This window comes from Homarus americanus, unplaced genomic scaffold (assembly GCF_018991925.1).
Source record: "Homarus americanus isolate GMGI-L3 unplaced genomic scaffold, GMGI_Hamer_2.0 scaffold18638, whole genome shotgun sequence".
Classification (NCBI taxonomy): domain Eukaryota; kingdom Metazoa; phylum Arthropoda; class Malacostraca; order Decapoda; family Nephropidae; genus Homarus; species Homarus americanus.
The window spans coordinates 1-14,930 of record NW_024740397.1 but is presented as its reverse complement, the minus strand read 5'-3'; the positions used below and the strand labels follow the sequence as shown (position 1 = coordinate 14,930).

General features: G+C 36.0%; 2 protein-coding genes across 4 annotated transcripts; both read right to left on the bottom strand.

Annotated features, from left to right (window-relative positions):
- Positions 1-609: 609 nt before the first annotated feature.
- LOC121875429 lies at positions 610-12,937 on the bottom strand. Of its 3 annotated transcripts, none has more exons than XM_042379986.1 (5): positions 12,365-12,937; positions 4,839-4,937; positions 3,766-3,915; positions 2,993-3,039; positions 610-1,387 (listed from the first exon to the last, which is right to left on the bottom strand). In XM_042379986.1, exons 2-5 carry the CDS (start codon positions 4,926-4,928, stop codon positions 1,282-1,284), a joined length of 393 nt encoding a protein of 130 aa, XP_042235920.1. In that variant the 5' UTR covers positions 4,929-4,937; positions 12,365-12,937; the 3' UTR covers positions 610-1,281. The 3 variants fall into 3 exon arrangements, 2 of the variants coding, with proteins under 2 accessions (XP_042235920.1, XP_042235921.1); XM_042379987.1 differs by lacking the exon at positions 12,365-12,937 and adding an exon at positions 9,431-9,937; XR_006090601.1 differs by lacking the exon at positions 12,365-12,937 and having other exon boundaries at positions 610-1,378; positions 2,993-3,915; positions 4,839-5,630.
- LOC121875428 lies at positions 6,462-7,408 on the bottom strand (the record flags this gene model as incomplete). Its single annotated transcript, XM_042379985.1, is given in 1 exon segment — positions 6,462-7,408. A coding segment is annotated over 1 exon segment (435 nt), but the record flags the coding sequence as incomplete, so codon positions are not given.
- Positions 12,938-14,930: the final 1,993 nt, after the last annotated feature.

Below are 14,930 nucleotides of genomic sequence, written 5' to 3'. Positions count from 1 at the left end.
GCTTTTCTTAGTTTATAGTTTATTGCATATTAATTATTTCTAGGCCACCTTAGAATATTATAATGATTTTTCCTCAACTTTTATAGCATTACTGTTGTCTTTTATTGTCGTTATGAAAAAGTGCCAGAATTAAGGTAGAGGGGCTCCAAAATGGTTGTAGAACACATCCCCATAAGATTAAGAATTCACTTTGTGATTTCAAGTCAGGCGAAGTTTTTGCAGAATGTAATCCTCGCATGAAGCAAGGGTCAGAGGAATTATGCTTACAAACATACAAAAACACCCGGAAAACACTGAACAGTTGATCAACTGTCATTTCTAAATATCTAATATCAGTCTGGCAGCCATTATCTTGGCATAAAAAAATTAAATTGTCTCTGACTCAGTGTCTGGGTCTTAACCACTTTGGCCTCAGCTCTAACTGGACCCATATGCTGAATTAGCACTAATGACTTGGTTAAATACTACAGGTATCGTAATTCAAGTGGATTAACAATAATCTCCACTGTTCATGTTATGCCAAGCACCAAGAGGTTGAGAATACTGTTATACAGATCTCTCTCAAATGTAAATTTTTATGACAAAACCATCTCAAACAAAAAGAAAAAATCAAAGTTTTTATCCATTTTATGTAAAGTACACACAACAATATAATAGACTGGAGCGGACCTTTTCAGTTCCGAATTTCCCCTTCATTAGATATCCTAAAAATGTCATTCCTTACAGTAATATACCTTTAACTTATACTTTCTTATTATCAAAACTGTTAAACACACATTCAACAAATATAATTCTATCTTCAGTACAACTTCCCTCTCACAGAACATTACAACAATGGTGAATTTCTTTCACACATTATTATTTTCAACAAAATCTATAACTAAAAATTTTATTAAAAATTTCATCATTGTACTTTACCCTAATGACCTGATACAACAGATCACACACACAACTACTAATCCTCCCCCAAAAGTAGATTTTACATTTCACACGCAATTTATTCTCATTTAAGTTCTAAATTCACTCCCTCATTTTTCATATTTCTATCATCATAAACCCCAATAAATATTTGTTTTAATTTTTGAGTTGAATGCCAATTTATTTTCCAATTCTTCAACAAAATTTTCTTCCTATAATGCATTCTTAACTTCATATCTTTGAATGCTAACAACTCCTGAACATATGACTGGCAAAAATAATTTAGAGACACCTTTTCATCATTGTTGTTATAAATCGTTCTAGCTTGTTGAATGGGTAAATAGTGCCACAGGACCAAATGTGTCAGTTGAGCATTCGCATCACTGTCTCTCGCAACACTAGATGCCAGCTGGTCCAAAGTGAAGATGGGCACAGGTGGAGGGGTGCGCCTGTCTCTCGTCTGCAAGAGCTTCATATTAATAAGAAGAGTAATAAAAATAAATACTTCTATAATATACATTACAATAATCAGTATAAACCCTGATAATTATTGGTAAAACATTAAAAAATATTTTCCATAAATTTGATTAAGATTTCCTGACATTTTCGCCCCCAGGCCCCGATGTGGGTCAGTGACCTGTGCCCGGGTGGGCTAATCCCTGTAAAAAATAATAATAATAAAATGGATAAAAACTTGGGAAAAAAATAAATAACAAAATGGGGGTAATCAGCCTCAGGTACGTAGTCATCTGAGGTCCTCATCAATGACTTAGGTGAAGGTTTCTGAGCACAGTAAAACTCCACACAGTGCAGTAGCTGCATTCTCAGAAAATGCCAGGTCATGCAAAATAGCAACTTCTAAAGAATTAATGTATTCTCTGGGTTACAGATTGTTCATAAAACTTGTTAAAAGTAACCTTTTGACAAGTGTTTAAGTATAGATATTCCTCACTATATGCAGTCTGTATACTGAATAGACTTTTGTATAGAAGAAATTTTTAAGTAAGTGAACACTTTTCACTATGTGCTACATATATTCATTAATACATAATTTCTCCTGTCATGCAAATTTTAAACAGGTGTACCCAAACAATTTTGGACCACACCACTCTACTACAACCTATGCAGTTGCAATACATTTATCCATCAAGTTAAATGAGACTAGTGAGGTGGATATGCAATGTGGCACTGAAAGACAAAAAATCCTTTTCAGAGGTAAGAGGGTGGCTGGTATTGAGTTCTATTGGCAAAATTCTGTGTAGCAGTATGCTGAGATGGTTTGGAATTTTGGAGAATGAATCACACTAATTAGGTCAAGAGGTGTATGAGTCTAAATGTGGGGGGAGAAGAGCCAAGAATGACATGGGGAGAGGTTGTAAGAAATGACATTAAGAGTTAAGAACCTGACAAGAGGGAATGCAAAAGACTGTAGAATGGAAAGTTGCCATCAGATAATCACGGCTAATCCACACAAGCGTGGAAAATGGTTATAAAACACTTTGCCCAACCTGGTCTTCAAACAATTGTCTTTTCCTCATAAAAAAAACACCACACTCCTCCACCAGTCTTACCACAACTGCCACACAATAAATTTACTGTTATTTTTACATTAATTTACACCTAATTTAGAGATATAGAAAAGAAAGGTATCGACAGCAGTGACAATAACAATGACGACTGACCATCAGAACTCCCCAATGCTAATGGTAGAGATAACAATGAGGGACATGAGCAATGAGGAGTTTGGAGGCTTATCAACAACATGCTTTTACACCAGATTTGAGGCTATAATTGAGTCTCTTTCTGAAATTGTTGGAACAAAGCCAGCAGTAAGAAATTACTCTATTTAGCTATGAAATATTATGCTTTAATAATTGCTGTATCACCTTAATATAAATGACACAAAATTATTGTAAGGATTAAGGCGCAAAATCTATTTAAACTTTGCATAATTTGAACACTGAAGTGAAGGAGTTAATAATACAATTAAGTACTACAAGCACCCATTCACAATTACATCAACATAATACTGTATTTCATCACAACTCCAAATGGCAAGTACAATTCAACATACCAAACGTCTGACAGCGGTAAATCTTCATCCTCCATTGAATCCACTTCCTGTAATAGCAAGAGAATATTAGAAGCATACTCAACTCAACACTTAATGTTGTCTGGATGTTATTTATGGAAATTTTTGAGCTAGAAAGCTTAAATTTGGACACATTACTGACCAAGTGCTTTGACAATACATTTTTCACTTCATATTAATATACACTCCCTCCCAGTGCCTCTTCAGGTGATGCAGGAAGAATGGGCTGTACAATGAACATACTGTACATCACTACTTGCTTTGCTATTGTTTTTTGTTGAACACATTTTCTTATATTTTTAATTTTATATTTTGCAATATTGATGGAAGTGTAAAATATTTAATTTTTGGTGAACATAACACACATTGAACTGCATGTATGAACTAGCCAATTTGTAAAGTATTGATTGATAAACGATAAAGGTTTTACTGTATTAACCCCTTCATTGTCTCTTAAATATTTCATTTGGCTAATGCCAGATGATTCTATTCAGCACAAGAGGAAGTGAAGGGGATAAGGGGGAAAGAGAAGGCAAAGTTATGAAATAAAATGGTGGTCTGGAGGCCTTGGAAATAAAAGGAATAACCAATGCCTTTTGTAATCAGTAAATATTCTACAGTATGTATAGCATGACTCAAGTCTAGTTAACACAGAAAAAAGAGCAACACAATTACCCTAAAATAAATTTATTTCCATATCACATATAAAAAATATCAAAAAAATAATCTAATATGAATTGCAATAAATAACTTACCTGGTAAATACTCTCATCGTGGTTTCTTTGGGCACATTGGTGTCTCCAGGGGCTCCAAAATATAAATCCCAGCAAATATAGTGAAAACATACTGGTCTTTAAGTATGTACTGAAAAAAGGTTTATTGAAGCCGGTATCATTGAAGATATACTGAAAATAAAATTTGAAAAATATAAAAAAGTCTATTATTTTTCATCCCTTATACTATATATTTATTTTCTCTTAATGTTACAAACAGCGTATACTAAAAAGAAAGTGTTTCAGGCTCAAGAGAAACAGATACCCTCCCATTATTTGCTGCTGATCATTCATTAATAACTTGTGCATAAGATGTGTTCTGCTACAGTGCTTCCCTTCCACAACACAATCTAAAGATTTCCATCTGCTTTACCCACATTACTTTAGTAAACCTAATACCACCCCTCAGAGGCAGGTCCATCCCCATAAACTACTCAACACCATGATCTCTGCTTCTTCCCTGTTGTCTATTCCCGTTTTATCCATTAAATACACCAGCCCATTCTTTCATCTCCTTTTTGGTCTTCCACTTTCTCTCCTACCATTTACTTCTTTTTTTTTAATCCTTGTTCCCCCGTCTTCTCAACCTGTCCACACCATCTCAAGAAACCTGGTTAGTCTCCTTTTATTTGCACATCTTATTTCTAAATTTAGTATTCCTTGTATCCTTTTTTCCAGACATTCTGCTCTCAAAGTCACTGTGGTTAGTAAAATTCTAATGGTCAGAATGTGGTAGGGAACAGACTTCATTCTCTCTCTTAATCTTTTCAACAGGTTCCTCCATGACCTCTTCCACCCCTACTCAATCTCTCCGTTACTTCCAGTCTCTCTTCAACAAACATTTAGAAAACAGTTGTGCGGTTTTTCATATTCAAGGCTGTTGAGATGTATGGTACTCAGTGTCTTCAATATAGATACTGTAATGCAAGCATGAGCTTTTCAGGCAACTCTGAATGTAGAAATGAACTGGTACAGCAAGTAAACTCTGTAACTTACTATATTTTTCTCATGTTATATCACAGACAAAAACTGAACATGATGTAAGAAAATAATACCTCCGACAATTCTGATGAAGCCACCCAAATGACGTCGACCACCAGCAGGACAAAGATGCCAAGGGCCAGACGCCTCCCTCGACCCATCATAGACCATCACTGTTAATCATGTTAGTTGTTAGACAGTGCAGTAATAAACACTAAAGACACATAGGTTACAGTACATGGCCATGTCCATTAAAAAAATAAAAAATAAATAAATAAATAGATACTGTACAGTACTGTAAAACGACCAAATATCTATTAATATCCACCATTGAACTACCGTACATCTCAAATCCGGTCTGATTGGGTCCTGAGCAGTGCCAGATTAGTGATTTTGCCAAACCACAGGTGATTAGGTTAGGATTAAATAAATAAACACCTCTAACCCACTTCATAACTACCTCACCCTACCTTTAAAATACTCTGTAAATAGTACAAGTTGGGTAATGAAAAGAAACAACAAATGAAAAGCAAGTGAAATTTATTGAAGTATGTATACTGTATATACAGGCAAAATACCTTACTAGGTGTTACTGCCACAGTAAGATAAACGAGAGAGAGAGAGAGAGAGAGACAACACCTTTCGTTCAACTAACATATACAGTGATCCCTCGGTTAACGAATTACCTTCCATAAGATTCTTCACTTTGGCTAACGAGCAAACCCCCAGTCAACGAATTCCTTATGAATTTTCCCAACATGTTTTCGCCTGCATTTGGCGGTCCACCAGCTGTAGTATTAGTCCGCCAATACAGTAATCGGTTTTAGGGCTTAAATTCCTTACCATTTTAGTAAATATCAAGAAGGTTGTACTATTCAATAATTTTAAAAGTTTTATATTAAAATTTTTAGTAATTTTAACAATTATTGAATATAATTGAAGTACAGGAAACTAATTTTTTGCACGCCAAACAGCCACTCAACACACAGAGCTTGGCGTCAGTTTGTTTACCAGTTCAGAGGAAGGAACATCTTGTTTGAGACTCTCTTCAACATAAAGGCTTTTTTTCTGCGTTTCCAGTCAAATTATTGGTCATTTTGAAATAGATTTTACATATTGATAATATATCGTGCAGTGCAGTGTTGATTTAAAGAAAATAATCTTGAATTATACCAAGTGAACTAAAATTTTATGGGTGAAATGGCAGCATGGGGTGGCTTCTCTTCCACCCCAATGCCTTCTCTTCTCCCTTCTCCTCCACCCCCATTCTAATTCCCCATCATCATCATCAACCAGGAGCCTTCTACATGCACACCTCAAAGTAAGTGTACTTTACTGCATTTATTTTTAGTTTGCATGTAATTTTCGGTGAGCTGGAACCAATTACACAAAAACCCATTGAAACAATGGTTTCAGATAACGAGCAACCTTCTGGAATTCATTGTGCTCGTTAACCGAGGGACCACTGTACAACATATACCTTTACCAAGAGGATATTACACCAGCTCTCGTTGGTCAAACCATAGACCCTAAAACGTGAGTGTGATTGTGAACTATTAAATCCTCTAAAAAACTCTAAATAACCTTAATAAGTATATTTACGTACTGTATTTTGATAATATAATACAAATTGTCTCCTGATGTATCAACAGTTGTAACATGTGAGTTATATTTAACAGGCTATGTACTGTACATTGATTGTATTATTCATACTGTGTGTCCTGAGATAACAGCATTTGTTATATGTGAATTGTTCTTTAACAGGTTTTGAACGAATTATATGGTACGTGTCATCGTTGAGGGTCTTATTCTCCAACCCAAATCAATAACGCTCCTATGAGCGTTAACACAAGGTATCTGTATTTACTTACATCAGAAGGTTGGTTATTGCCACTTCCAAAGTAAAGAGTTGGATTGTACAACTAAGCAGAGTTACATGCCTGAAAGCAGGGGGTCATCAAGACTGTCGTGTGTTTCATCTAAAAAGTGTTGACTCCTGTCTTACAGATTTCTCTGCTATTTTTCTGAACATATCCTGCAAGCTAACCTGTTTCATGTATTTTGGTCTTTCTTTGATTAGTTTTTCTTGTAACATGTAAACATTCATTATTTCCTGTTCAGTAACAAAAGTGCGTTGTTCGAGACCTTTTATCAATTCACCTGTCAGCTCAACTAACTTATCAATGGACACTCTTTCAGCTACCTCTTCCTAGTTTTCATCATTACTTTCTCCCCCACTGCTGTTTGTCTTTGGATTTACAACCATCTGAACAATTTCAACGTCAGTATAATGATGAACAGTTGATTCATCATCATCAACACCCATCCACTCGTTAATGTTATCTGCATCCAGCCTCGATGCAGCTTCCTTCGCAGTAGGATTACCGAGATCTTGAGCATAAGAAAGCAGTTCACGTACAATCTGATTTTGACTTGAAACCCTAAATCCCGTAAATTCATTTCCAATTTCCTCACCAGGTGCAGAACTGAACAATAAAGCTGGCCACAAATGCCATCCGTTTTTCAATGTTGATGATTCTACTGACTGCCAAGCATTTGCAACTCCATAAATCACATCTCTCATATAACATTCTTTCATAAATTCATTTACTGGTTTGCCAGAGTTACATGCACTCAGTAGCCGTAATATGCCATTGTCCAGGGGTTGAATTAATGATGTACAGTTAGGTGGCAGGTAGATACCGTAAATATTATTCTTCGCCAAGAGTTCTGCTTTTGGATGTGCAGAGCAGTTTTCTAAAATCAGCATTATCTTAGTTTTTTTCAAACCAACAGTCACAATGAGCGCTCTTGCTGCTGGAACAAAGTAATGTTCGAACCAATTCAATGTAATGTCAGTTGTTATCCATCCCTTTTTGTTAGCACAGTAAATAACTGGAAACTGTTTCATACCTTTGAAGGCTTTGGGGCGTAAACTTTTGCTAATGACTAACAACTTACACCTGTGGGTTCCTGCAGTGTTAGAGCAGCCCAACACAGTGACACGATCTTTTGATGCTTTATAACCTCTTGGTAATTATGTATCGTCAGTAGTCAGTGTTCGCCCGGGAGCACAACACCAATATATGGCGGTTTCGTCTGCATTGTAGACCTGTTCGGGACTTAAATTTTCATCCGAAACTAACTAAGCGAACTCGTCTACAAACGCAACAACTGCTTCCTTGTCCGCCGACCTTTTTTCACCACACACTGCACGAAACTTTATCCCATGTCGCTGCTTGAACCGCTGAAGCCACCGTTCAGTATAATCACACGCATAATCTATTCCTAATTCTGCATGAAATAATTTTGCTTGCTCCCTCACCATCTCCCCGGACAGTTCCACACCTTCACTAACGTGGTGTTTAAACAACTTTATCAGAACTTTATCTAGCTGTGAACATCTTCCATCTTTCAATGTTTTCCTTATGGACATCTGTTTCTTTGATTCACTATCAGCAAAGAACTAGAGCAGCTTTCCTTTCTGTTTTTTTATGTCATACACTGTGGAAGGCCAATGGTATACAAGTCGCATATGCTGCAACGGACACACCACTGTTGAGTTTTTTGAGAAGTTCAACCTTATCTTGTATAGACAACGTATGGTGTTTGCACTTTACACCACGAGAAGCATTTCCTTTATTCAATGAAGACATGACTGGGGCTAAATAAGAGCAGTTTATAATAATAAATGAAGAATAACACAGAGGAATAACTTGCCGCTCCTCAAACACCGTGCCAACAGCCGAGTCAGCTAGTGGCGCCACCAAACAGTAGCGGCGGGTTGGCGAGGAGACCGGCGCGAAATTTGAAAATACGGTGGCCAAATTATGTCCGAACCGGCGGTGGAACCGGATTACTGATTGCCGGATATGAGGTGGTCTACCTCTACTTTGGTCACATAATTAGGGATAATCACATCAATATTAATGGGCAAAGTTCAGGATAGGATAGGCAGGGAAAGGCAGAGAGATCGAAACCTTTAGGTGATTGGTAAAAACAGCCTGAGAACATTTAGAATGGAGGTAAATTAGCTTCTATGACTGCATCCATGGATTTTTTTTGTAATACAGTCCTGGTAGCAACTATAAATGGCAAAGAAGGGGGAGCCATGGCAGTATGGTCAGACAGTTATTTAAATTTTAAATGTGATATTCAGTTCAATTAATGTGATTTATAAGAAGCCTAATAAAATATTACAAGAGTGTACAGTATAGTGTTCTTTCACTTAGCCCACCAATGGAATTTACCACAGGATGTTAACGAGCAGGGAAGGGGGCCAGTGGTCAATGGAGCCCCAAATCTGTCTTAGTCTAGCCCTGCATCTCAAGCTACCACCACCACTTAACTCTTTACACCATCTCAAACGTGTTTCTGTCATGCATACTAGTCCTCTAATCACTACCCATACATTTCACAATTTATGAGTATAAAACAATTTGTGTTAGCCACAAGCCTGCTAGCTACTGCCTGGGAGGGATGTTTAGCTTTTTTTTTTTTAATTATTCCAGGTCTTGTGTCATAACCCTTTTAGCTAATATCATAGGTTAAATTTTTTTACTTTTAAATAAGAAAAGTACCAGGTATGATTTTCTCTAGTATCGGGTAACAGCACTTTAAATACATGTACCGCTGTAATGTTTCCAAATACCATTAGCGATTGTACCTTTCCAGCACCCCCAATTTCTGAACATTTATATTTCCAGATAATTGGTTTTCTTTAAGTCTGTCCAAATTTATGCTCACATACAGTAGTAACTTTTCTTGTTAAAAGAATTATCACAATATATTGCCCTTGAAGGAACTTCAGATTAGCGTCTAAATTATCTTGTCTCAAGATTAGATACTAGAGTACAATCTAAACTTAGACTACAGGTACCAGTACTTGAATAAATATTTAAAAAAAATTGGTTTATGCTGTCAATCTTATAATGACATGAAAAAATCTTAAAGCTCAGCCAAACTTCTCTTTCCTTATTTTACCATAAATTCAATAGGAAATGTTCTCAATAATGTATAGGGTTGAAGAGCTGCTGTGATCGCGACATGAAGTTTGGAAGTGCTCAGTGGGCGGAGCAGAAATAACTGGAACCACACAAGAGGCCTTAATCCATCAGTATAATGGTACAGGCTGATGATCCCGATGAATGAAGTGTTAGGCAAACTAGATTTCAAGAACACTTTTAACCTAATAAAAGAGGTGAGTCTCAAAGAATGAGACTGTTAATTCCAGTTACCTCCCATAAGATTCTTATCCGGTTAATCTAGCGCATTTGTTTAACACAACAAAGTTTTTTCTTCCAGACTTAAACAATCAGTTTTAAAATTTTAATATTAAATTTTTTAGTCATTTTAACAATTATTGAACACAATTGAAGGTAAAGTGACTAGTTTTATGCGCGCCATCCAGCCTGCCAACACACCATACAGGCGTCAGTCTTTGTGGGAGGTTTTTTTTTTGCACCTGACTACACCATGAAATTTTCCTTCCACCTCATTTCTCTTCCTTTTCTTTCCACTCTATTTTAGTTTTTTCATTTCAGTTGAGCTTGAGATCTGGAACCACCACTCCAAAAACCCTTTGAAACAACGGTTTCGGTTAACGAGCAACCTTCTAGAACGGATTGTGCTCGTTAACCAAGGGACAACTGTATATACATTTTCAATGATGAAGAGTGCCCTCCCATTCACTTTTTGCTCAGAACAAGAAATTTAATGGCTGTAAATGTTTTGATAAATTGTGCATCAACTCATTTAGCAAACAGGAGCATATGTGCATCTCTCTAAATTCTGTGCCTTTCCTTACAGGGTAATATAGGCAGAAAGAGGAAGAAGACAAAGAAATTCAAGCTGAGTTATGGGCCTCTGCCTCTGAAAGCAAGGAAGACCTAATTACAATATTATGCTTTAAGTTTGATGTTTTTTGCACATTTATAAATGTTAATTTATAAGTGATGTACTGTAAATATATGCACTCCTGAGTTATGAAAGGATTCTATTCTTGATTTTTTTTTTGGTACAGTATATCAGATCACATTTTCACAAAGATTCCCATTGTAAAAGCTATACAGTACAGTGGTCCCTCGGTTAACGAGCACAATTCGTTCCAGCAGGTTGCTCGTTAACCGAAAAACTCGTTAACCGAAACCATTGTTTCAATGGGTTTTTGGGTAATTGGTTCCAGCTCACCGAAAATAGCCTAAATTCAACAAAAAAGGTAGAAAAGTACACTTACTTTGAGGTGTGTATGTAGAAGGCTCCTGGATGATGATGATGATGATGATGATGGGAATTAAAATGGGGGTGGAGAAGGAAGAAGAGAAGGCATTGGGGTGGAAGAGAAGTCACCCCATGGCACCATTTCACCCTTAAAATTTTAGTTCTCTTGGTGTATTTCAAGATTATTTTCTTTAAATCAACACTGCACTGCATTATATATTGTCAATATGTAAAATATATTTCAAAATGACCAATAATTTGCTTGGAAACACAGAAAAAAAAGCGTTTAGTTGAAGAGAGTCTCAAGTAAGATGTTACCTCCACTGAAAACAGAGAGAGGCTAACGCCTGTCTGGTGTGTTAACATGCTGGATGGCACGCCAGAAACTAGTTTCTTTACCTTCAATTATGTTCAATAATTGTAAAAATTACTAAAAAAGTTAATATTAAACTTTTAAAATTATTGAATAGTATAAACTTCTTGATATTTACTAAAATAGTAAGGCATTTAAGCCCTAAAACCGATAACTGTATTGGCGGACTAATACTACAGCTGGTGGACCGCCAAATGTAAGCGAAAACATGTTGAAGTCGGCTCGTAAAAAAATCGTTAATCGAGGGATTACTCGTTAACCGAAGTTAAGAATCTTATGGAAGGTAAATCGTTAACCGAAATCTCGTTAACCGAGGCGATCGTTAACCGAGGGACCACTGTACTGTATTCCTATAAAAAAAATCCTCCAAAATGTCCAGTTAAAAAGAAAATAAGGTATTATTGTTTTGGTCATCCAGCAGGTTAGGTTTAGATTAGGTTGGGTGTGGTTGAAATTACGTTTTTCTGATGGTTTTTGATGTGTTTTGAAAGATTAATTTCAACTTCCAATTAGGTGGAAAACTGAAACGATAATTTTACCAAATATAAAAATATGTTTTGAAGTATCGCATACATTCACTTTAGTTTAAAGTACACTACAGCAATAATGTGCATATCTCTCACCAATATGTCAAGGGTTCGGGCCCAGACACATGTGAGAAGGGTGTAATCCAGTGTGACCCTATCAAATATCACAGGTTTCCCGACCTCCGGTTTTCTCCTGTACTTTTGCCTCACATTTTCCCTCTCCTTCACAGCCCTGCCAACTTTGAATAACCAATATTTTTGGTAATTTGTTTATTTATTTATTTTTTATTTTTTGGGGTTGGGGGGGGTCATATTAGTCAAAATACTAAAAAATCTAGTATTACAAGGGAAATGTAATAGAATAAAGGTTTCTATTTCTTTTCCCTCCTTCTCCCTATAAATTACAGTATACTGTACTGTAAACAGAAACATGAAGTTCCATGTTCGGCCTAAAACGAATCTTGACTGAAGTCTCACTTACCCTAAGTGCTTGGTAAGATAATTATTTATCAGAGAGTTTCCCAAGCCTCAGTGCCTGCATCACTTCCTGTTTAATGCTGCCAATTTGTACCGTCATCCTAACGCACCTGCATAAGGTAAGCCATAAGATACATTCACCAGGGTCCGGCTAGGAAACATGGCACTAGGCCTAAGATAGGATAGGTTAAGTTAGTCTATTACGTGTTGACTAATAATTACTGAAGGTTTCCCCTCCCCCTAAAAAAAAAAGTTGGATATTGGTGTGTTTCTTCAATTGTCACCTCCATTTTCTTGGAATAATTAAATTGTCATTTTTTAATTTCCTCAAACATGATGTTTTTCCCCAAGAAAATGAATGTCAAGCTTCGAAGAAAACACACCAATATATACACCAGAAAAATATTAGTGTGTTGAAATCGAGGTATTTTTATATTAGTTCACACAACATTCCTGCCCCAAATCTATTATCATATTCGAAAAACACGTCTAAATTTAAGATCATTTTCTTCTACAGTTGTACCCCACTTAACGCGGTCAATTGAACCCAGAGGGTCCCGCGTTAAGTGAAATCCGTGTTAAGTGAACAACAGAACATATGGGATTAATTCCAATAGAAACCGGCCCGACCCCCAAACTCCACTTTTTGAAGGCACATACCTATGTTGTAGTAAAAATAACATCTTAATTTTATGATGGTACATGCACACAATTAATACTTAAGAGAAATAGAGAAATACAGTTGCCAAGTTAATGTCCATTCAAATAATGGACTCAACCTTGCCTCACCCCCCCTCTTCCAACCCCGCGGTCAGTCCCAACCCTCCCCCCCACCCCCCACCAATCCTCCCTTCCAGGGTTTTTAACATTTAGTATTAAATAATACCTCAGATTAAAGTTAGGATAATATAATTGACATTGCTGGATTCCTTGTAAAACCAGGAATATTTTGAATATAAATGTCATATATTTTGCACAAAAGATAACATAGTTAATTTGAGAAAAATTTTTATCTAAAATTTGTATGTCTAATGCAAAAATATGATGTTTATATTCAAAATGATCATCAAATTATAAGAATTCCAGCAATGTAAATTATATTCAGACCGGGTAATTTGTATGAATTTTATGAGCTAAAACAAATATCTTCAGTTAATAAAAAAAAATAATAATTCTTCACCGGGTAACAGATGGTCGGTCGGTCCCTCCCTCCCCCCCACCCCCCACCAACCGTCCCAAGGAGATGTGTGGGATAACCACTAAATTTTAATAAATAATACCTCAAACTAAAGTTAGAATAATATAATTGACATTGCTGGATTCCTTGTAAGACCAGGAATATTTTGAATATAAATGTCATATATTTTGCACAAAAGATAACATAGTTAATTTGAGAAAAATTTTTATCTAAAATTTGTATGTCTAATGCAAAATATGATGTTTATATTCAAAATGATCATCAAATTATAAGAATTCCAGCAATGTAAATTATATTCAGACCGGGTAATTTGTATGAATTTTATGAGCTAAAACAAATATCTTCAGTTAATAAAAAAATATATATATTCTTCACGGGGTAACAGATGGTCGGTCGGTCCCTCCCTCCCCCCCACCCCCCACCAACCGTCCCAAGGAGATGTGTGGGGAAACCAGAATACTTAACTTTTTTGTAATAAATAATACCTCAAACTAAAGTTAGGATAATATAATTGACATTGCTGGATTCCTTGTAAGACCAGGAATATTTTGAATATAAATGTCATATATTTTGCACAAAAGATAACATAGTTAATTTGAGAAAATTTTTTATCTAAAATTTGTATGTCTAATGCAAAAATATGATGTTTATATTCAAAATGATCACCAAATTATAAGAATTCCAGCAATGTAAATTATATTCTGGCCGGGTAATTTGTATGAATTTTATGAGCTAAATCAGGCAGGGTGGCGGGTGGGGCAAATCTAAAAATAGCGTCTCGAGCCCGACACTCACCGCGTATATGTGGAAAAAATCCGTGTTAAGTGAAAGTCCAGCTCTGGCGAGGCACCGCGTATATGATAAAACGCGTTAAGTGAAACCGCGTTAGGCGGGGTAATACTGTATATATATATATATATATATATATATATATATATATATATATATATATATATATATATATATACACACACACCTAGACCCCGACTTACGACGGGGTTAGGGACCCAAATCCAGGTCGTAAGTCCGGCATGGTCGTAAGTCCGACAAAAATAAAAAATAAAAAATCTACAATGAAATACAGTACAGTAAAAGTAATGAATAATGATGAATGGATACAGTACAGTGAAAGTAATAAATAATAAGGAATGGATACAGTGTGACTGAGCACTTAACCTTTAATGTAGTCAGCTGAATGCACATGGGGCCCCCATAATTTTCTAATTATACATGGAGACTACATTAACTGGAAACGTTTCGGTATAGAAAATGCGTGTCATTAAAAATTTTTTTTTTAATCTATATCTGAGGCGGTCATAAGTCCCGACGGTCGTAAGTCCACGTAGTCGTAAGTCGGGGTCTAGGTGTATAT

Coding starts and splice junctions, on each gene's coding strand:
- LOC121875429 (XM_042379986.1), bottom strand. CDS start 4,928: ATGATGGGTCGAGGGAGGCGTCTGGCCCTTGGCATCTTTGTCCTGCTG. Junction 3,916..4,838: donor CTTCATCAGAATTGTCGGAG/GTATTATTTTCT, acceptor TTTTATTTTCAG/TATATCTTCAATGATACCGG. Junction 1,388..2,992: donor TTACCGCTGTCAGACGTTTG/GTATGTTGAATT, acceptor ATTAATATGAAG/CTCTTGCAGACGAGAGACAG.